We start from the raw sequence: 23,188 nt of genomic DNA on the forward strand, positions 1-23,188 counted from the left end.
CCACGGTTAGGTGGTATATACAATTATGGACGGGCTGCCGAGTGCCGACACAGAGGTAGCCACAGCCGTGAACTACCGCACTGTACTGTGTCTGCTGCTAATATATAGACTGGTTGATAAAGAGATAGTATACTCGTAACTAGTATGTATGTATAAAGAAAGAAAAAAAAACCACGGTTAGGTGGTATATACAATTATGGACGGGCTGCCGAGTGCCGACACAGAGGTAGCCACAGCCGTGAACTACCGCACTGTACTGTGTCTGCTGCTAATATATAGACTGGTTGATAAAGAGATAGTATACTCGTAACTAGTATGTATGTATAAAGAAAGAAAAAAAAACCACGGTTAGGTGGTATATACAATTATGGACGGGCTGCCGAGTGCCGACACAGAGGTAGCCACAGCCGTGAACTACCGCACTGTACTGTGTCTGCTGCTAATATATAGACTGGTTGATAAAGAGATAGTATACTCGTAACTAGTATGTATGTATAAAGAAAGAAAAAAAAACCACGGTTAGGTGGTATATACAATTATGGACGGGCTGCCGAGTGCCGACACAGAGGTAGCCACAGCCGTGAACTACCGCACTGTACTGTGTCTGCTGCTAATATAGACTGGTTGATAAAGAGATAGTATACTCGTAACTAGTATGTATGTATAAAGAAAGAAAAAAAAAACACGGTTAGGTGGTATATACAATTATGGACGGGCTGCCGAGTGCCGACACAGAGGTAGCCACAGCCGTGAACTACCGCACTGTACTGTGTCTGCTGCTAATATAGACTGGTTGATAAAGAGATAGTATACTCGTAACTAGTATGACTATATAGAAAGAAAAAAAAACCACGGTTAGGTGGTATATACAATTATGGACGGGCTGCCGAGTGCCGACACAGAGGTAGCCACAGCCGTGAACTACCGCACTGTACTGTGTCTGCTGCTAATATATAGACTGGTTGATAAAGAGATAGTATACTCGTAACTAGTATGTATGTATAAAGAAAGAAAAAAAAACCACGGTTAGGTGGTATATACAATTATGGACGGGCTGCCGAGTGCCGACACAGAGGTAGCCACAGCCGTGAACTACCGCACTGTACTGTGTCTGCTGCTAATATAGACTGGTTGATAAAGAGATAGTACACTCGTAACTAGTATGACTATAAAGAAAGAAAAAAAAAACACGGTTAGGTGGTATATACAATTATGGACGGGCTGCCGAGTGCCGACACAGAGGTAGCCACAGCCGTGAACTACCGCACTGTACTGTGTCTGCTGCTAATATATAGACTGGTTGATAAAGAGATAGTATACTCGTAACTAGTATGTATGTATAAAGAAAGAAAAAAAAACCACGGTTAGGTGGTATATACAATTATGGACGGGCTGCCGAGTGCCGACACAGAGGTAGCCACAGCCGTGAACTACCGCACTGTACTGTGTCTGCTGCTAATATAGACTGGTTGATAAAGAGATAGTATACTCGTAACTAGTATGTATGTATAAAGAAAGAAAAAAAAAACATGGTTAGGTGGTATATACAATTATGGACGGGCTGCCGAGTGCCGACACAGAGGTAGCCACAGCCGTGAACTACCGCACTGTACTGTGTCTGCTGCTAATATATAGACTGGTTGATAAAGAGATAGTATACTCGTAACTAGTATGTATGTATAAAGAAAGAAAAAAAACCACGGTTAGGTGGTATATACAATTATGGACGGGCTGCCGAGTGCCGACACAGAGGTAGCCACAGCCGTGAACTACCGCACTGTACTGTGTCTGCTGCTAATATATAGACTGGTTGATAAAGAGATAGTATACTCGTAACTAGTATGTATGTATAAAGAAAGGAAAAAAAACCACGGTTAGGTGGTATATACAATTATGGACGGGCTGCCGAGTGCCGACACAGAGGTAGCCACAGCCGTGAACTACCGCACTGTACTGTGTCTGCTGCTAATATAGACTGGTTGATAAAGAGATAGTATACTCGTAACTAGTATGTATGTATAAAGAAAGAAAAAAAAACCACGGTTAGGTGGTATATACAATTATGGACGGGCTGCCGAGTGCCGACACAGAGGTAGCCACAGCCGTGAACTACCGCACTGTACTGTGTCTGCTGCTAATATAGACTGGTTGATAAAGAGATAGTATACTCGTAACTAGTATGACTATAAAGAAAGAAAAAAAAACCACGGTTAGGTGGTATATACAATTATGGACGGGCTGCCGAGTGCCGACACAGAGGTAGCCACAGCCGTGAACTACCGCACTGTACTGTGTCTGCTGCTAATATAGACTGGTTGATAAAGAGATAGTATACTACTAATATTATATATACTGGTGGTCAGGTCACTGGTCACTAGTCACACTGGCAGTGGCACTCCTGCAGCAAAAGTGTGCACTGTTTAATTTTAATATAATATTATGTACTCCTGGCTCCTGCTATAACCTATAACTGGCACTGCAGTGCTCCCCAGTCTCCCCCACAATTATAAGCTGTGTGAGCTGAGCACAGTCAGATATATATATACATTGATGCAGCACACTGGGCTGAGCAGTGCACACAGATATGGTATGTGACTGAGTCACTGTGTGTATCGTTTTTTTTAAGGCAGAGAACGGATATATTAAATAAAACAAACAACTGCACTGTCTGGTGGTCACTGTGGTCGTCAGTCACTAATCTCTGCACTCTCTTCTACAGTATCACAGCCTCAGGTCAATCTCTCTCTCTCTCTCTCAACCCTAATCTAAATGGAGAGGACGCCAGCCACGTCCTCTCCCTATCAATCTCAATGCACGTGTGAAAATGGCGGCGACGCGCGGCTCCTTATATAGAATCCGAGTCTCGCGAGAATCCGACAGCGTCATGATGACGTTCGGGCGCGCTCGGGTTAACCGAGCAAGGCGGGAGGATCCGAGTCTGCTCGGACCCGTGAAAAAAACATGAAGTTCGTGCGGGTTCGGATTCAGAGAAACCGAACCCGCTCATCTCTAGAAGAAATATGGGATGTTCATGAAGCAAACATCATCACCATCCACTGATGCAGCTGGTCTCTCCTTATAAACAGACATCTGTGGTTCGGATGAATGGGAATAGAGTAGAAAGCATCTTGGGGATCTATCTCAATGCAGTAACAATCTCTTAAAAAGAAATGGAAGATCCTCCAACCCTTCCATACAGAACATTTTTTGTTTCAGAAAACTGTCCAGAGCATTTACATTTACACTGGGTGAACAGACCCTTTCTGGCAGGGTCTGTGAGTTCTATTTTGCCTTGCAGTAAAGCCGTCTGTACTGCGAATCTAAATGCAGACTGCAGATCTTTTATGTACATGGCTTCTGATGAGGAAAAGTGATTAAAGACAGATTTACGCTAAACTGATTAGTATTCAAAAAATGTGCGCCTGATGTAATCAGGGCCCATTTGTGAAAGCAATGTGACAGAGTTATATGGGTAGAAGGAGTACTCACTGGCCACCCTTCCTCTGTCTAGACGGGTCCAAGAGGCAGAGGGAGTTTTGGGTTGGGCCCACGGCTATGGCTGTTCAACTCCCCCTGGATACATGGCTTCCTTTTATGAATTTTTGGCTTGAGGTCAGCAAAGAACTTTCTAGCTTTAGAATGGGAACAGACCTCATTAATAAACTCAGGACTATCTAAATGTTTATCAGAAAAATTTGGAAACAAGAACTGAGAGCCAGGTCCTAGCAAGCCAAGGAGCCCTGCATAAATTAGTAATGTAATTAAAGTGAGGATTTCTCTAATGACTACCTTGAGCAAAGCAAAGTCAGAAGCTTCTTGTGACTCAATAGATTAGATGGACTCACCTTCTCTTTCAGCCTTATACAGACATATAAAAAAGGAATTTTCATAAGGTCTTATCATTAGTGTCAGGAGTGACCTTATCCCCCAGTAAGGCATTCAGAGAAAGGCTCTACTGTCTATCTGGGGATAATAATGCAGCTACTGTTTATCAAATAAAACCTGCATGACTGTGGAGAACCCACTTTGAAAGGCAAGTGAGCTTATATACGTCAGAATTTTCTGACAAGGTCCAGCATGTGGAGTACAGCTTAGTGGTGTTGGTGTTTTACCTGCTAGGGCTACTATATCCAACCTAATGATGCTCCATTCTCCTCGTTTGGAAGAGGAAACGGAACCAGTGGTGTAGCAGTAGTCCCGAAGACCACACGGTGGCTTGTGAGTGCTGGGGGTGTGCGGGGGCTATTGCTATGCCACTGCCTGGACCTGCTGTCCCTCCCAAAATGGCCGCTGCCTCAGAGGAGACAGTTATTAAAGATGCTAGAGGAGGTGGGGCCATTTTGGGAGAGATATTTTTAATAGAGGATTGCACAACAGGTCCGTAGACCTTTGGCGGCGGCAGATGAAAGTATCCACTGACAATGAGCAGAACCTCTGACAGCGAGCAGGTACCATGGAAGGGGGGGGGGGGGTGAAACTTTTTGGGCATGGATGCACCTATTTTATAGTTATGCCGCTGAGCTGAACGGACTACATCCACTGACTCCCAGCCCACTACTTGTGGACTACCTTGCTATGGTCAGGAGAGTGTGGTCTGGGATTTGTTACTTTTGGATTTAATTTCACCAGAAGAAATTCCTAAATTCAACCTCCCTGCCTGAGACACGGAGTCAAAATTATCTGAGTCTGGGGAGTCAAAAGTCAAAATGATCTGAGCCTGAGGCACAAATCTGCCTGTCAGCTACAGATATTTTTAGGATTTTTTCCCCTTTTATTAATTAATTGAGGAGAAAGAAGGAAAAGATACTTCCAATCTCCTTTTTAGATGGCTTTTATGGTCTATTGCTTACTTGCCAACTCTCCCAGATCCTGTGGGGGACTCACGATTTTTTGAGTAGTCCCTTGCCTCCCTGCAAGATTGGGCATCCCTGCCGCATTCTGCCCACTTCCTAGTAAAGTGGGCAGAACAGTTACAGGAATCCAGGTCCGTGTGGAGGGGGCGGGGCCTAGTGATGTGATTCTATGTTAATCCCATCATTGAGGCCCCAACCCCTATTCAAATTAGCGCGAATCGCTGTATTTTGTCACGAGTGAGCGGGGCCTAATGACGTGAAAGCTCCAGGCCCCACTCCCATCAAAGCCCACCTGCTTGTCCTCCCCGGGCTTCTTCTGGGGAGGACAATTTTAAAGGTAGGCAAGTATGGTCAGGGAGTCACAGCACCTGACACAGCGCCCTCCATCTCCTGTTCTGATTCAGTGACCAGTAGCCCCACCTAGCTGCTAGTGTGCATGTGATCTGTGCACAGCCTAGCCTGCTGGGCAGGTTCAGTGTCAGTGTCGGCAGGGAAGCAGTTTAAATTGATTACATTTCCTGATGGCAGCCGATCGTTGGGAGGCTTGCTGCCTATACCCACCTGCTGTTGCTAGGTGACAAGCATCCCGACAAACATAAAAACCTCTCACATTACAATAGAAGCCACTTGATGATGTTACCGCACAATAGCAGATGTATTAAGCCTGGAGAAGTGATAAAGCAGTGATAAGTGCAAGGTGATAACGCACTAGCCAATCAGCTCCAATATGTAAATGTGCATATTGGAGCTGATTGGCTGGTGCGTTATCACCTTCCACTTATCACTGCTGTATCACTTCTCCAGGCTTAATACATCTGATTGAATACTCCTACTTTATTATAAAAGACTCCAATCCTCAGTGCTTCTAACAGGTGGGTAACATGCCGGCAGTGACAGACACATGAGGAAGATGGTTAATTGGCAGACAGACAGAAGAGGGGCAGTGTCAGAGAGAGATAAGGAAATGAGAGGAGAGTTATATTAATACATGCTGAGAAATACTTTAAACTGGCACTGGCTAGAATGAGCGCACACACATCTCTAACTGCACAGTACAGGGCAGCCCATCATTACTTGGCATTGATCCCAGGCTGACATTATTTGCCTATTGACAACTATTATGTTTGCTATACAAACCCCGTGAGACAAACGTTAATCTGCTGAGAAAAGACTGCAGAAGGGAGATTGCTGTGATCCAGTTTGCATAGAAACTGCTCTGTTTATAATACTGGGTGCTCTACTATTTGGCTTTGTACCTTTTCAAATAAGGGGAAAACACATTTTATTTCAGTATAATGTTTAAAAACCTGTGACTAGGTATATTTCCTATTCAGTTACAATACAAAGTATACAAGCGGGTCTGATCTATTTCCTTTTTATTAAACAAAAGTTAATATTCTGAATACTTACTTTGTTTGTGCCACACCAGAAAGATGGCAAGGCCAATAAGTAGCAGCAAGAGGAGAGTCAGAAGGATTGAGGTAGAAATCATGGTTGTTTTTAATGAAGCTACATTGTCTGGTGATCCTTTTTGATTGGTTGGATCTTTAGCTTCCGTCACAGTACTTGGGTGACCTGACCAAAACAAATACAGTATACTTAACCATAGTCAACCGTCCTGATTTCAACACATATAAAATACAAGAGTCTCTTGCTTTGATGTTCAGTGTTTACTAACAAAATGCTAAAAGGAATGGAGTCCACCATCTGTCCAGAAATGTGTCTACCAGAAAATGTGCAATCAGGATTGATAAATCACCAACATACATGTTAAAAGATCACTGTGGCACAAATAAATAAACATTTTTAGACTTCATAAACATTGTCATATAGTTGTAATATTTTGGGGCTGCAAAAGAAAAAAAAAGGGAAATCTAAATGAGACATAAACGGGTCACCTAGATGTTTCAGGATATTTGTAAAACGTAAAGAATTATCTCTGGTGGGGAGGGCTCTGTTTCTGTATTTTTGATATTTGTTTTTACTTACAACAAAGCCATATGGTACTGTGTGTGTCAAACTTTATAATATGTCATATTTTGTTCATATTATTAACATTAATTACAAAAGGCTAAGGTAGTGTACTTCTTACTTCATGGCATCTGTTTTTACACCTTGTGACACAATATTTGTAGTGTAGCGTTAGATAAAACCATACACACTTTTCTAATGACATTTAAAGGCAAAAGTATGTCATTTGCTAGCAAATTTAGACTGTACATTTGCTAGCAAATGAAAACATGAATAGTTCATCTTAAATAAAGGGTATACTATGAACATAGAGGTGCATCTATGGATGTGTAATAAACAGTTTGCACCTGATTGGCCAGAAGCTAGTATTTGGAGAAGAGAGGTAACAGCTCACTGTTCAGTACTTTGTGGCCTGATTCAGATGTGGTGTGAGTTGCTATTGCTGCTGCTTACATGGAAGCAACAGTGATCGTACTAATAAGGTCTTGCAGTAGGATGCATCATAGCTCCCGCTGGCATTAGTGAGCCGAGCAGCGTGCTGAGAAGCAGCATCAAAGCATCTGTGACACCATCAGCCAGCTGCATGATCCATGGCGTCGTGCACACCAGTCGCATAACGAGCCCATGAAATTTCTGTCCTTTGATGGAGATCCTGGACTCATCCCTCCCCCATAATGTCGCCAACACAGCTCCATTTTTAAAAGCGGAGGCCGTCGTTGCACCCTCCTCACCCCCACATGGCATCAGACTGTCAATCACTGACAGTCCGGTGCCGTACTGTGATCGAAGTCACAGACTCATACTGCACATGCACAATACATATCCAGTGCATGCGCAAAGTACTGAACATTGGCATGTGCCACTATAGCATTGGGACCTGGATTAGGCCCAATGTTTACATGTACTGCTTAACATGGAACATTACATTGTTCTATATATATTACTGTCCCTGATGTTAATTTCATTAATACTGCCTGCAGTGCTTTGCATTAGTAGAAATAGAAACTTTCATACACCCCATCCAGAGCTGTAACTAGACTTTTTGGTGCCCTGTCAGTGTCGGACTGGGGCAAGAAGGGCCCACCAGGGTAATGCAGGGGTAGGGGCCCATGCATAAGGGTGTGGCCAGGTTATAGTGGAGGTGTGGCCAACCACCACAGAGGCCCGGCTAAGTGTAAGAGAGTGCATGGGCTGGGCCCATAGTCCTATGCAGTATAAGGGAACATACCCCGGTAGGCCAGTCCGACCTTGTGCCCTGTACCAGAAAGAGAATTGGTGCCTCCCCATATTTTTCCAATAAGGACATAAGGTGCATTACATAATTGATCCCAGAGAAAATCCATGCTATACATACATATTTATAGAACACTGCAATAAAATGGATTTGGTCACAAATCCTCTTTATACCACATTCATGCACTCAACCCGAGAGCTTGCCGCCATTCAGCCACAATACCCCTCATTAAATAACACATTTCAATATACTGTCACACCGGGGACTCCAACCCACAACCTGCTGCATCCCAGCAAAACAGCCCTCCCACCAGGCCACTTCATCTTGCATCAAAACTATGAGATTTCAAAATAAATGAAGCTACTTGTACCCCGTAAAAAAAATATATATAATCAATATATATAATCGTATAATCAAGCAGATCCATGCAGTGTGCAGCCAAATATCCAATCCCTTGTAGCCACACACTACATAGTTCTGTCCAGCCGTAATTCTGATCATCCCTTCACAAAGTACAAGGTAAGCTTCAAATAGTTAAAACACTCCAGCTTGGAATTCTCAAGCTTTCTCTGCAAGGGCAGATAGTTCAATGAATACAGTGTCCGAATGCAATGTCATAGGCAACGGGTTTGAATCCTGGACACATCAGCATCCTGATATTAGTAACGGACAGTGCAACTGAACAACAAAGAGCTATCGAGTCCATGAATGCTGTACAGGTATTAGTGACAAAAGGGGTGGGGGTAAGAGACAGGGGCAGTCAGGAGATGCTGGGCTTCAAAAAGGGTGAAAGCTGAGTGAAAGTAAATAGATATTTGATAATTGTCAAATTCTGCCAACAGCAACCCCTACCCTGCTGCACTGTGTGCGAAGCACGCTCCGCACACACCTAGTTATGGTCCTGAGCCCGTCCATCAATAATTCTGTGCTAGGATACATGATACACTGTAACTGTACTTACCTACACTAGAAAGGTTACTTTGTGTGACAGTTATGTAATTTTTAATGTTACCTTGAATAATCTTGAAAGTATATACACAAATCAAACCAAAGCATTTTTGTTCTTAACCACATTATAAGAAAATATAATGACTGGTTGCTGTAATCTAAATAGTCCATGTTATAAAATAGTACTTAAGGGGGTACACACGTACCGATGTGTGCTGAGCGATCTACCACAGAACGCTCAGCACACATCTCTTCCACGCCCTGCACACAGCGTGATGTGTGCTGAGCTAGGGGGGGAGGAAGATCTAATTAGATTGTGCTGCATGCAGGCCAATCAAGAATCAGCGTATCGACGTGTAGGGCTGTGCATCGCTATCGCTATGGGGCATACACACGGAGAGATGTGTGCCTCTTTTCTACGCAATCTTCGCTATGTGTGTACCCCTTTACACTTTATAAATGAAAAAAAAAGGCAAAATTGATACTTACTTTCTACAATCAACTCGGATCTTCTGCTGGTAATGAAGTTACTACTTTCCGTTACATTCACATGTACACAATAATAGTTTCCACTATCATTCAGGGTAACTTTTTGTATGCGCAGTGTTGCTATTCTCAGGTCCCATGACACATTGATAGTCAGTTTATCATTTTGCCCAGCCTTTAAGTCTGCAATTTTTTCTTGTTTGTTATTCTGCTCTCTGTACCAGTTAAAATCCTTAGGATTGTGTTCCAGTGCTGTAATATTGCAAGTGAATGTAGCCGTTTCTCCTACTTTTACACGGAGTTCAGAAGGACAATGTGTAAACAGCTCTCTTCCCTCTGCAAACAAAACCAAACAAATTAAAACTAATTTGTAACCTGCCGAACACATTATTTTATTAGTTAAGGTATCAGCAACTAAGCTCTCAGCCCAATGTCTGTTTTCTAGTTGTAAAACAACTTGATATTATAAGATTACTGTTATGCAAAAGAAGAAGGTGTGATTTCCATGGAGGGCTTGTCAACTGCTCACAGTCACGCCTCTTTTCCACTGAAGTCCCGGGTCTGACCCAAGATTTGGAACACAGGGGTAAAATGACTATAGCGGCACAGATCGAGTTGCTATAGATCTTCCTACTTCGTCTCTTTACCGAGGCAAAGAAGCAAACAGTAGCACTTAGATGTATTAAATCTTGGCTGCTGGAGAGGGAAAGTGAACAGACCCCCACAGCCAGTTGACATGCACAAGATCTCGCTACTATCATGAGATATGCAATGCAGCCCAGAGCAGGCAGCCACTGCAGCCGAGGACAGAGCTGTCCCTCATTTAGTAAATGGCCAATGACATCGGCAGCTGTCAGAATCGGTAGCTGCAGGTGTCAGAACAGTCAAAGCCTCTAACAGTTCATACTTTGCCCAGCGCGTATTATGGGGCAGATGTATTAACCTGGAGAAGGCATAAGGAAGTGATAAACCAATGATATGTGCAAGGTGATAAAGGCACCAGCCAATTAGCTCCAAGATGTAAATTAACAGTTAGGATCTGATTGGCTGGTGCATTTATCACCTTGCACATATCACTGGTTTATCACTTCCTTATGCCTTCTCCAGGTTAATACATCTGCCCCATTAAAGTTAGCAGCGCCGATAATGTCATTGAACATACATCGGCACAGTAATAATGGGGGAGGAGTATTATCAATACTGATACCATTTCTCACCCACAATGGAGGATCATACATCTACCCTACAGTTCCAAACCGGGTCAGATCCAGGACAGTCTCATTTCCACTGTGTTCCTGGTCTTTGTTATTCCATGATCATCGTAGTTCACAATGCACATACTTGGAGATGATGTCACCTCCTTGCACTGAGAGAGCAGTAATCCCTACCCTGTAAATGGGTCCTGGGTCAGAAAACCTGGTTAACCCATTTGCAGTGCAGCTCACCCGGGACCTCCCTGGGTAAAACCCTGCAAGGTACCCTGGGTGACTGGACTAGGGTGGACACTTTTCCACTGACCTAAATCCTGGGTTGATCTGCCTTCATGTGTATTAAACCAGGATTTTCAGGTCAGTCATGAACTGGTGCATTCTGGGTACAAAGGCAAATTCAGTTATAAAGAGTCACCAGACAGGACACTTATTTTCTACCCATCACACACAATCATTTCAACATATGTTACAGTATTTGCTTAATGATTTTAAAACAGAGGACTAGAAATAACTGTTTTCGTATTCATGTATTAAACATGTGACCTGTTAGTATCAAACTGTCTATTACATATTACGTTGAATAATTATGTGTGAACACATATTATAAAAGCCTTTTTAATAATGACTATTTTGGTATATATAGCAACCAGTTATATTTGATCATTTAAGCAGTTATAATGTGTTATACCTAAAATGTCAACGTACTACATAGTGCTGTGCAGAAAGGAAATGAAAATACAATTATAACTATAAATAAAGCATATTATTATTATATTTTATTATATTTTAATATCTAGATCTGTAGCAGTAATTTACTACTTTGATGGCCAGTCTCAATCGACAGGCACATGTGCAATAAAACTGGGAGTCCGGAATTTGGCTTTCAATTCCATTGTTTAAAAAAACAAAACAAGAAAAAACAAACAGAAATCACAATAAAACAAAATCTTCAAAATAAACACAAAAACACTAGTACAGATAGAACAATAGTACATGTAAAATATCATTATATATGTGTATATAATGTTTGGGTTTCTATTTGCATAAGTAAATAGACATTTTTTTCTATTTATTTTAGTAATTAAATATAATATTATATAAACATTATTATTGCCAGACAACAACATTTTTTTTTTAAGATTTTGTACTTGTAACACTATCCTGAGAGGGATAAGTTTTGCGTGTAATGCGGTACTTTACTTAGCGTTCTATTTGACCTTATACTGTACTATTAAATTATCATTTTGCAACTTTGACCAAGAAAAAATGTAAAACGATGTATGTTCTAAAATATATTTGATAAGTATATGCTGAAATGTATGCTAACTGCAACTCTAAAGGATTAACTCTTAAATTGAAATATAATAACCCACTACAAGCCCAAAGTCTCTGGTATCATTGCACTACTCCAAACATAATAAAATGTGTTCCTTTGAATGTTCCTTTGAATGTCACACAAAACACACAGTTTGTTTCAATATGTAACTTTATTAGGGGTATATGTATTAACAATTGTGACAATGCCACAATTACGAACAGTCAGTATCAAATTTCCCCTTCTAAAGTGTGTACTAAATTTACTAAATAAAACTCGCAGGTACTGCGGTAGCGATAACTGCTGTTTCTGAAAGTTAGATCCTGGCCGCTTCGGAAGAGAATTTCACATTTGCGAAAGACTACTCCATGGGAATCTGACATAGTTTCTGGAATTGGACAGATGCTACAGGAGAGGGGTCATAAGATCCCCCTCCTGTATACATGATTCCATGGGCATAAAGTGGTTTATGCCATCTAGTGATGGCATAAACCAACAGGGCAAACTCTGAAAAGCTACACTTTTGGGGGGGGAGGGGGGTTGGTATACAGGGGGCAGACCATAGTGCCAATTAATAATAATGTAGTCTGCAGTGCTAATCAGCTCCATGTTTAGAATATAATGGTAATGTATCAAGGTAACTTCTTTTTAATTACAGCGCTAATGTAACGTAAATAAAATACAACTGAAATAATAATGCACCCATAGTGCTTAATCCATTTCAGCAGCAGGAAAAAGTAATTATACATACTGATATGTAATCAGTGAGATACAGAGAGTTTAAAATGGAAACCTGCATTCTTACCAGGGGGAACATGTCCCAAAACGCTGACACAGATACTGCAGATGATAAGACAAAAATGCTCCATTGACTTCAAAGAGAGCGGGGGAGTTTTGTTTCCCTCTCTCTTGCACTGCTTCAACGTAAAATAAAAAAACTTAAGCAGCACCTGTGTGAGTGCTGGTTACAAGTGACAATAGTGAACTTAAAAAGACTGAGACTGTTCTGATGAAAATAATTAACAGCCGTATGAAACAGTCTAGGAGTTTGTTAGTAGAATAGGTGGTCGCCTTGTGGTTTGTGGTCTTCCTCCACTTGTGTGCTGTGGTTGCCTTCACTCTTCCCTTCCTCAGAAGACTACTAGTGACCGCGGACTCTTCCAGATGTTGGACTGTGTGATACAGAGAGAGGGATTTATGTCTTCGTATCGGTTATTTTAGTCACAGCTGGTAACTGCAGTCGGTGATGGCCTGATCATTATGGCACTGATCTCTGCTCTCATCTCTTGCACGGTGCTAAGTCGCATTATTGGCTTCTTCCATTCTAACTTCTACTGTCACATTCCTGTACAGTGTGGAAAAGAATTTTTGGACCTTGGGCTTTCATCTCTGTTTAAAAGTAAAAACAAAAACAAAAAGGTGGATTATAGTTCAAGGCTGCTCCACTGATAGAAGTTCAATTAGAGAAGAGAAATTGTGAGGTGACATAAATGTGTACACATGCCTCCTGCTTTCATACATTGTCACCTCTTTGTAGGAGGAGACTTTCACATGTCTCTCCCCCATACACAAATCTGGGGGAAGAGGAAAAGGAACAAACAGCTCATCATACAATAAGTAAAGACAGCATTAATGCAAAAGGTTTATAATGCTTTATACTACCATCTGTTTTTATACATTAGCCATGAGCACATTAATACAATTGTTTGTAGCCAACTTAAAGTTTTAAGGTTTAAATGTTAAAAAGTATGCCACCTCAGTGCACTTGTTATTTTATAATGCTATGTGCCTAGGTTTGTGCAAATGTGCCAGTTTTACTGAAAGCAAATGGATTGACATGCCAATGGGAGGATTTCTAAGCTGGTGCAAGCCCACTCACCACAGGGTAGCATCTAGTTTCCCTTCATGGAGAGGACCTTTCGCATAACCCCCTGGGTCCATGTCACAAACTATTTGGTATAGTAATGTGTGGCGAGCAGAGCGAGACACCGAGCCTGAAGCGTGGCGAGCAGAGGCGGAACTACCGCCAGTGCAACCAGTGCGTTGCACTGGGGCCCGCCACTGTCCAGGGGCCCAAAGCATGTAATGAGTCAAACTGACTCATTACATGCCGCTGTGTGCTGCGGGCAACCGCTGCCCGCAGCACACAGCCACCCGGACAGAGAGGAGAGGAGCGAAGCGGTACGGGGGAGAAGGAGGAGGGAGGTGGAGGAGGGAGCCGCAGCAGCGCTTTACTACTGGTTGAGGCGCTGCTGCTGCTGCTGTCCCTCTGCTTCACTATAGGCTGTCTTCCGAGAACAGCCTATAGTGAAGCAGAGGGGCAGCAGCGCCTCCACCAATAACACAGCGCTGCTGCGGCTCCCTCCTCCACCTCCCTCCTCCTCCTCCTTCTCTCCTGCCCAGGAATCGTGACCAGAAGCTGCACCGAGGAGCCTGAGCCAGCAGAGAGGGTTTCTTCTTTCTTTCTTTCTTTCTTTCTTTCTTTCTTTCTTTCTTTCTTTCTTTCTTTCTTTCTTTCTTTCTTTCTTTCTTTCTTTCTTTCTTTCTTTCTTTCTTTCTTTCCATGTACAAAAAGGGGGACTGCCTGCAGCAATGTGTAAAAATGGGGGACTGCCTGCCGCAATGTGTAATAAGGGGGAATCTGCCTGCCGCAATGTGTAAAAAGGGGGAATCTGCCTGCCGCAATGTGTAAAAAGGGGGAATCTGCCTGCCGCAATGTGTAAAAAGGGGGAATCTGCTTGCCGCAATGTGTAAAAAGGGGGAATCTGCTTGCCGCAATGTGTAAAAAGGGGGAATCTGTCTGCCGTGATGTGTAACAAGGGCACACTGTCTGCCGTTATGTGTAAAAAGGGGGACGCTGTCTGCCGTTATGTGTAAAAAGTGTACGCTGTCTGTTGTAATGTGTAAAAAGAGGAATCTGCCTGCCGTAAGGTGTAAAAGGGTCTCTACCTGGTGTAGTGGTGCTACTGTGCGGCGTAATTTGAAGAATGGAGACTACTGTGCACCGTTTTATGAATTGGCGCACTGCCCCTGTTTTGCATGCAGGGGTGGGGCTCCGATGCCGTTTCTTGCACACAGTGCTAAAATGTCTAGTTACGGCACTGTTGCTAGGTATCCATTTCTCCGGCCCTGAGCAGGTCCTCCTCACCAGATCCTCTCCAGGGGTGAGGGGGTGTACTTGGATGGGATGGGGGGCCCAAAGCATTTTGTCGCACCTGGGCCCACCACTCACTAGTTCCGCCACTGGTGGCGAGCGAAGCGAGCCCGCAAGGGTCCAATGGTGCATAGGAAAAAAACAAAACTATCAAATGAACGGAGAACTGAGAAAACATTTAGATGCTGTAAGGGCAGAAGTTCTCTCCTGCACTCTCGTTATGTTACTTCCAGGTCCTAATCACGAAGGTAACATAGACACAACCACTCACACAGAGGTTGACCACCCCTCATTCCCTTCAGGCAATGCGCCCACATCCCTTTGCTTCTTACTGCAACTTTTTTTCTCTTAGGGTCTGGATCTCCAGCTGCTCAGACTGGGAGTGTCACATTTGGCTTTGACACCACATCATAGCTAAGTGCCACACTTCTTGTGTAACACTATTATGGTGGAGCAGCAGCCAGCAACTATGCATGCATGAAGCTATTGGAAGATTCTTTCATTTTGAGTAAAAAAATATTTTCTGTTGCCGTTTGACATGTTGTAGAGAATACAGTAACTCCAATAGAGGAATTCTGCAAATGGGGTTATCTCTGTAATACCAGTGATCAGAGAATAAAATATATAGGAGGGGAATTCAAATATTATTGCCCTCCCGATCTCCCATCTAAAGTGACAGGAAATCGAGGGGCAATATTCAAATGCTCCCCATTATAGCGCTGAAAGCACCCATTACAGTCAGGTTTAGGCACGCAAAGCACCTGAACCCCGAGTAAAGAAATAGGAGCGATCATGAAAAGACCCATTCTGGCACCCAAATGAGTCTCTTTACAAACATCACTTGACGCGCCCGTCTGCATCAACATTAGAATACTGCCGGCAGGCGCGATCACAGACGGGGGGACGACATCCGTATCCAGCCCATAGTGTATATTGTAACATTGGGTAGCTTTATTCTCAACACATGCTATTCACCTTAAGGTGAGAATTCAAAGTACATGTTCGAAATTGTTGATATTCACATAATCATAAAATTAAATCTTCCAAATTTCATAATTTCATATTTCCATTTTACACCCACACTGTACATCTTCCACACACAGGTTATACTTATCTTGTATACATCTCAAACAATATGTCCAGGAAAATTGCACCAGTGTCACTTTGCTAGAATTTTCCGTGTGTGCAACAGGGAAATTACAGGGAAATTGTGCCAGTGCTGGTGGGGTGATTAATTGGGGTTACGGTCGTTAGGTCGATACAACTTAGGTCAACCACTGAAGGTCGACAATGCCATTAGGTCGACATGAACGTTAGATCGACAGGTCAAAAGGGCGACATAAATTTTTCACATTTTTTTGATTTTTTTGATTTTTTCATACTTAACGATCCACGTGGACTATGATTGGAACGGTAATCTGCCCAAAGCATGGCGAGTGAAGCGAGCCATGCGAGGGGACACGGTGCACTAATATGGGTTCCTCGTCACTTTCCGAAGAAAACTACACCAAAAACAGTCAAAAACCTTATGTCAACCTTTTGACCTGTCGACCTAGTGCATGTCGACGTAACACCCATGTCAACCTAATGCATGTCGACCTAATGGCAATGTCAACCATCAGTGGTCGACCTAATGAGTGTTACATATGTCACATGTGATCATATGACATGATGTCACATAACAGATTCTGACTTCATCTTACCAGGCCCGGCGCTGTCACTTTATTTGCTGGGGCGCTCCTGCTGGCCACTATAGTAAACATACTGTAAAGATATTGAGCCCAGTTAGCTGCTGGAGATTTGGCACCTACTCCTGGCTTCTGCACTGCATGGGTGCTGCTATGTTGGATTGACCAGCTGACGTTAGTTTCTCCCTATCTCAGCGGGCTTGCTTCCACCTGACCAGAGGCACCAATGACTGATAAGAGCATCCTATTTAAACCCCTCACTTGCATCTGCTCAGTGGTTGTTCCTAGTTATAGTATCAGCTCTGCTTCCTGATTCCTAGTTGGATTTCTGTATCTGTCATCTGGTGCACATTTCATGGTGCACTCTCAAATTCTGAGTTGATCAGTTCCTATTCCATGCTTCAGCTCCTCCTAGCTTGTGCCTGTCTGCACTTTCCACACTGCTCATTATCACCAGCTTGCAAAGGGATCAATACGAGATACCGCCGGACGGGATCCTGGTGGTCGGAATACCAACACTGGGATCCCGAACGGCACAATCCCAACAGGGGGCGAGCGCAACGCAGCCCCTTGCGGGCTCGTTGCGCTCGCCACGCTGCGGGCACGGTGCCTCGCTACGCTCAGCACGTTAATTTATTCTCCCTCTATGGGTGTCGTGGACACCCACAGAGGGAGAATATGTTGGGATTGTGCCAGTCTGGATCCCGGTGTCGGTATTCCGACCGCCGGGATCCCGTCCGGCAGGATCTTGACCTCATCCCCTTGCAAATACTGTGCAGATAACTACTGCAGTCCTGTGCAGTTCCAGTCTGCTAATCATGTCAAATCCAGTACCAGCTTGCATCTCACTCACAGCCTGTAGAGTGCACATCCAGTACCTGTGTGCATTATCATTCCCAGCTACTGTTAACTTACAGAGTGCACAACCTATAACTGCGTGAATACCATCACCAGCCGGATATTAACCTCCACAAGTTTGTGCAGTAAGGACCTAATTCAGCATCGGTTGTAGAAAACTACAACCCTTTACAATAGCATGCAGGAGGGATGCCCCGCACAGGGCAAGTCCGCCCCACATGCCGCCCCCGCCCCCCGCCCCTGCAGACAACTATTTGCCATATTTAGGCTCATAGCAGCTAGGGAAGGCCATCGGTGGGTTATCCATTGATGGTACCATCGGGGGATAACCTTGATGGTGGACAACCATCTGTAAGGGAACCATTGATAGTTTAGCCCATCGATGGTCCCCATTACTTTAGTATTGAGGAGGACGCGGTCCAATCAAAGCCCGGGGGCATGGCTTTATGGGTGACTGGGGGCGGAGCTATGGAAAGCCGCTCACCCCGCCATTCATTTACTGGTAATACCAGTAGATGAACGGCGGCTGCCAGTGATGAAGCGGGAGCACGCATCAGCGCTCACCACTTGTGCATAGACGCTGGGCGGCTTTGAGCTGAAAGCAGATCAACACACCAAAAGTGAGCTGCTTTCAGCTCAAAATCGCCCAGTGTGTATGGGCCATAAAAGCTTTGAAATAGCTAACACAAGCATCGGATACCTAAAATGAATAAAACTCTTGTAAGCCAGTACTTCACTTACTAATACATCAATTTGATTTCAGAATAACTCACTTTATATCTACGGTACACAATTCAGCAAAAATATTAGAGAATTTACTATCAATAGTTAAAAGTCTTATCAAACTAATAAAATACCTCATTCAGGTCGCATCGCAATTGCATTGCGACTGCATTTTACCATCTCCGGAGCCAGTGCACACACGCAGGTCCTGTTCTGCGCGTGCACAGCTGAGCCAATACGATCACATTGCATTGATGCGAATGCCTCTGATTGACAGGCAGAGGCATTCTCGGGGTGGTGATGTGGCATTGCGGGGGCAGGATGGTCTAAAGTGAAGTGGGTTGTGTCATTTTCATTTACCATAGTTTCATGCGATCGCAATCTAATTGCAGTGTGGTCGCAATTAGATTGGGAACACATGGGGGGCGGACCTTCTCATGCTGGGCGCCCTTGCCCTGCATTGGGCGGCCCCCAGCTGTGATTTTTTTAAGCTGCGATTTCTGCTAAGATTGTAGAAACTGAGACTCGGGGATAATTTAGGTGGTCATTCCGAGTTGATCGCAGCCAGTAACTTTTAGCTGCTGCTGCGATCAATAGTCCACGCCTACGGGGGAGTGTATTTTAGCTTAGCAGGGCTGCGATCACTTGTGCAGCCATGCTAAGCTAAAATTATTTCAAGCAAAACTAGAGCAGCCCTGGACATACTTACCCTGTGCGATGGATCCAGCAATGATGGGCCTGGCTTTGACGTTACACCTCCGCCTCTGTTGTCCTGGACACACCTGCGTTTTACTCACCAGTCCCCAAAAATGGTCTCCAACGGTCCGGAACCACCCTGCCACGCCTCCTTCCTGTCAATATTCTTAGCGGTCGCCTCTGCGACCGCTTCCGTCGGTAGCCGCGACGTAACCCGGCGACCTCTGTCGCTGGGCAACGTCGTGCACGCGCACAGTGGCCGCCGCGCATACGCATTCTGCACCCGTTCACCCTGCAGCGAAAAAACACTGTGTGCGAATGGGTCGGAATGACCCCCTTAGACATGATCGTAGCAGCAAATTTGTTAGCAATTGGGCAAAACCATGTGCACTGCAGGATGGGGGGCAGAAATAACATGTACAGAGAGAGCAGATTTGGGTGTGGTGTGTTCAAACTGAAATCTAAATTGCAGTGTAAAAATAAAGCAGCCGGTATTTACTCTGCACAGAAAAAAATAACCCACCCAAATCTAATTCTCTCTGCAAATGTTATATCTGCCCCCCCCCCCCCCCTGCAGTGCACATGGTTTTGCCCATCTGCTAACTAATTTGCTGCTATGATCAGATCTGAATTATCGCCTCATGCTGAATATGATCCAATGGCAATTAAAAACAGACTCATAAAAATTGCATTACTAATAGGGGCCTATACACTAGTTTAAGTTTGTTAAACAGTTCTCATTGGAGTACTCAGCGGTGGATTTGGGCGCCGGGATACCGGACCAGATTCCGTTTGGCTGGTCCAGACTTCCCTCAGTGGCCGCCGGCAGCATTAACTTAAAAGTAAATTAAAGATGGCCGCCGGAGGAGCTGCTGCACATGTGCAGCCGCAGCAGCATCCCCATAAGCCTTTGTAGGGCCGGGACGTCAATCAGCACTAAAGGCTATGCTTCCAGAGTCAGCCCCCAGCCCAGAGTCTGCCGTGCCTCCAGCTCTGTAGCTTCCTCCGGCCCCAGGCAGTTTCCCTCCAGGCAGCAGCCAGGCAAGTGAAAGCCACAACAGCCTGGCTGTGTCCCATCTATATATATATATATTGTGACAAGAACACTGGGATAGTGTTTGAGGGCAGGTATATTTGTCCCAGGTTCTTGTCTTACATGTTTTAGAAAATGTTAACTTCTAGGAAAAATGCTTTTTTGTTTTGTCTGAACCTTTTCAGTTTGCTGTAAAAGCTGGGTAAAGGCTCTGAGAGAGAGATAAGGCGAGTTCTAGACATTGGGCCCAGTTCGGGTCTTTGGCCTCACAGAGGGCTAATCAGGGTTTCAGCTGTGTAAGAGTGATATAGTGCTTCTAACCTGATTAGTATGGGCAGACTGCCTGGGGAAGGCTGCAGGATCTGTGTGTGAGAGACACGCTTTCTGATGCAAGTAAGCTATACAGTATGTACTGAAGAACTCTGTGTTTTGTTTAGTGACAGTTAGGAACATCTTATGTTTAGTTAGTGCCGGACAGGCAAGGTATTTTTATTTTGGGGTTTGTTTTATTTTCTGTTTCAATAAAACTGGCCGGGGTCAGTTGTACCAGAAACTGGACTTGTGTTGTTCCTCAGCTGCTGCGTGCGGCCATATTCCCCAGGAAAAGGCACCTTGCACCCCTACAGTGTTACAACTTGGTGGAGAATGCGAGCAGGCCGTTCTGCGCATAAGTGAAAGCAGCAGCTTTGTGAGGCCTGCAGAAAACGGTGGTTTATGCAGATACAGCCCAGTGTGAAGTTACTGAGACTCACCCCTGAGGGTTTGATATATGTCCTGGGTGAAAGCAGCTACAAAGCCGCCTGAAAAATCTGTTGACATGGAGGATCTGCTTAAAGCCTTGCTGCAAGCTACAGCGGCTCAGCAGGAGGCCAACCGACAGCAGCAGGTGGCAATGGAGGAAAATTGGAGACTACAGCAGGAGGCCAACAGACAGCAGCAGGTGGCAATGGAGGAAAATATAAGACAGCAGCAGGTGGCAATGGAGGAAAATAAGAGACAACAGCAGGCAGTTGTTGATGAACTTTACAGGCAACAGCGTCAGGATAGAGAGGCCTTAGCAGAAGTGGTGCAGAGACTTGCAGCTCGGGTTGGAGATGTGGCCGTCAGTGCTCCAACCAGCTCTAGTTCTATACGAGCCAGTCACTTCCTGCAGAAAATGACAGAGGCTGATGATGTGGAGGCCTATCTGACCACGTTTGAAAGGACTGCCGAGCGTGAGAACTGGCCGAAAGCACAGTGGGCCAGTCTGCTGGCACCTTTCCTGTCAGGTGAGCCCCAAAAAGCTTACTTTGATTTAAGCCCTGCTGAGGCTCGGGACTATGATAAACTAAAGACTGAGATCCTGACCCGCCTGGGAGTCACGCTGTCAGTACGAGCACAACGGGTGCACCGTTGGCTGTACGCCATGGAGAAGCCTCCGCGCTCCCAGATGCACGACCTTATTCAGCTAACAAAAAAATGGCTGCAGCCAGAGACATTAACTGGTCCCCAGATGGTGGAAAGAGTCGTCATGGACCGCTACTTGAGATCTTTGCCCATGGTCCTGCGCAAGTGGGTGAGCCATGGAAACCCGGGTACTGCTGACCAATTAGTGGACATGGTAGAGAGGTATTTGGCAGCAGAGGAACTACTGATGACCACCCAGCAACCCATAGATCCTCGACAGCGCCCTTCAGTAAAGACTGGTAAGACTGTTCCGTGGGAAAACGTTGCTGGGCGGTTAAGAGAACGCAAGGCTGGAGAGACTGTAAACACTGGCCCTGGAAACAGGCCAATGGGGCTAGAACGGTCTATGCTGCCCAAATGGGTTGATAATCGTGTGGTTAAATGTTTTAGGTGTGGTATGCCAGGTCATGTTATTGCCAATTGCCCAGTCACGCAAGAACCCATGCAATGTGATGCTGCCTTTGAATGTCGCAGAATGTCTTTCTTTGCTAGGTTAGCCTGTACTGTGGTACCTTCACCTGAGCTGGAAAAACAAATGTGTGATGTGTTCTTAGAAGGTAACCGGGTAGAGGCCTTGCTAGATTCAGGAAGTTTAGTTACCCTCGTGAAAGCTGGGTTAGTGAACCCCTTAAAGGTCCAGCAAATACCTATTGGGGTAACTTGCATACATGGGGATACCCAACATTATGCCACTGCTGAGGTGAATATAGAAACTTGTTGTGGGTCAGCAATGGTTAAAGTGGGACAGGTCCCTACCTTGGTGCATGAGGCCATAATAGGGAGGGATTTTCCTCATTTTTGGAAACTGTGGGAATCACGGTTATCAACAGATGTGAGAAGTAAAAAGCCAGTTGATAATACCGGTGATTTTATGGATGTACGTGGGTCTTCGGAACTTTCTGGCCCTTTGCCTTTTGCTAGTTTGGCTGGGGAAGTGACAGATGGGGAGTCCAGTGAGGACCCTCTTGCCGGGAACAGAGACATAGTAGTTAGAACTGAAAGCGTGCCTGACCTGGAGGTAAAGAAGGATCTGTTTGCGTCTGAACAGTTAAAGGATCCTACCTTAATAAAGGCTAGAGAGAATGTTAAGATTGTTAATGGGGAACCTGTGGTACCAGGTGACAGGGTTACGTATCCCCACATGGCCATCTGTAATGAGCTCTTGTACCACATTGTCAAAAGGGGTGAGGATGTGGTGGAACAGCTGGTAGTTCCCCAGCCTTATCGGAGAACGGTACTAGATTTAGCTCATAGTCACGTTACCGCAGGACATTTAGGGGCAGAAAAAACCACTGAAAGAGTTTTACAAAGGTTCTTTTGGCCAGGGGTTTATAAAGAAGTGTCTGAATATTGTTCTTCCTGTCCTGAATGCCAGTATCATGCCCCTAGACCCCATTTCAGGAGCCCACTAGTTCCCATGCCTATTATAGAGGTCCCGTTTGACAGAATAGCCATGGATCTCGTGGGGCCCTTGTTAAAGTCTGCTCGGGGCCATCAGTATATCCTGGTAATTATGGACTATGCCACTCGATATCCTGAGGCTGTCCCTTTACGCACTATCACAACCAAGGC

General features: G+C 44.6%; 1 protein-coding gene across 1 annotated transcript in view; it reads right to left on the minus strand.

The window, feature by feature from the left end:
- LOC134910906 (uncharacterized) overlaps positions 1-23,188 on the minus strand; it is a 111,829-nt gene that overhangs the window by 44,296 nt on the left and 44,345 nt on the right. Inside the window, exons 2-4 of the mRNA XM_063919293.1 lie at positions 9,496-9,828; positions 6,264-6,428; positions 3,188-3,357 (exon numbers count right to left, since the gene is read on the minus strand). Coding sequence (XP_063775363.1) covers positions 3,188-3,357; positions 6,264-6,428; positions 9,496-9,828 — 668 coding nt within the window. The remainder of the gene's footprint in view (positions 1-3,187; positions 3,358-6,263; positions 6,429-9,495; positions 9,829-23,188) is intronic.

This window comes from Pseudophryne corroboree, chromosome 4 (genome assembly GCF_028390025.1).
Source record: "Pseudophryne corroboree isolate aPseCor3 chromosome 4, aPseCor3.hap2, whole genome shotgun sequence".
Classification (NCBI taxonomy): Eukaryota; Metazoa; Chordata; class Amphibia; order Anura; family Myobatrachidae; genus Pseudophryne; species Pseudophryne corroboree.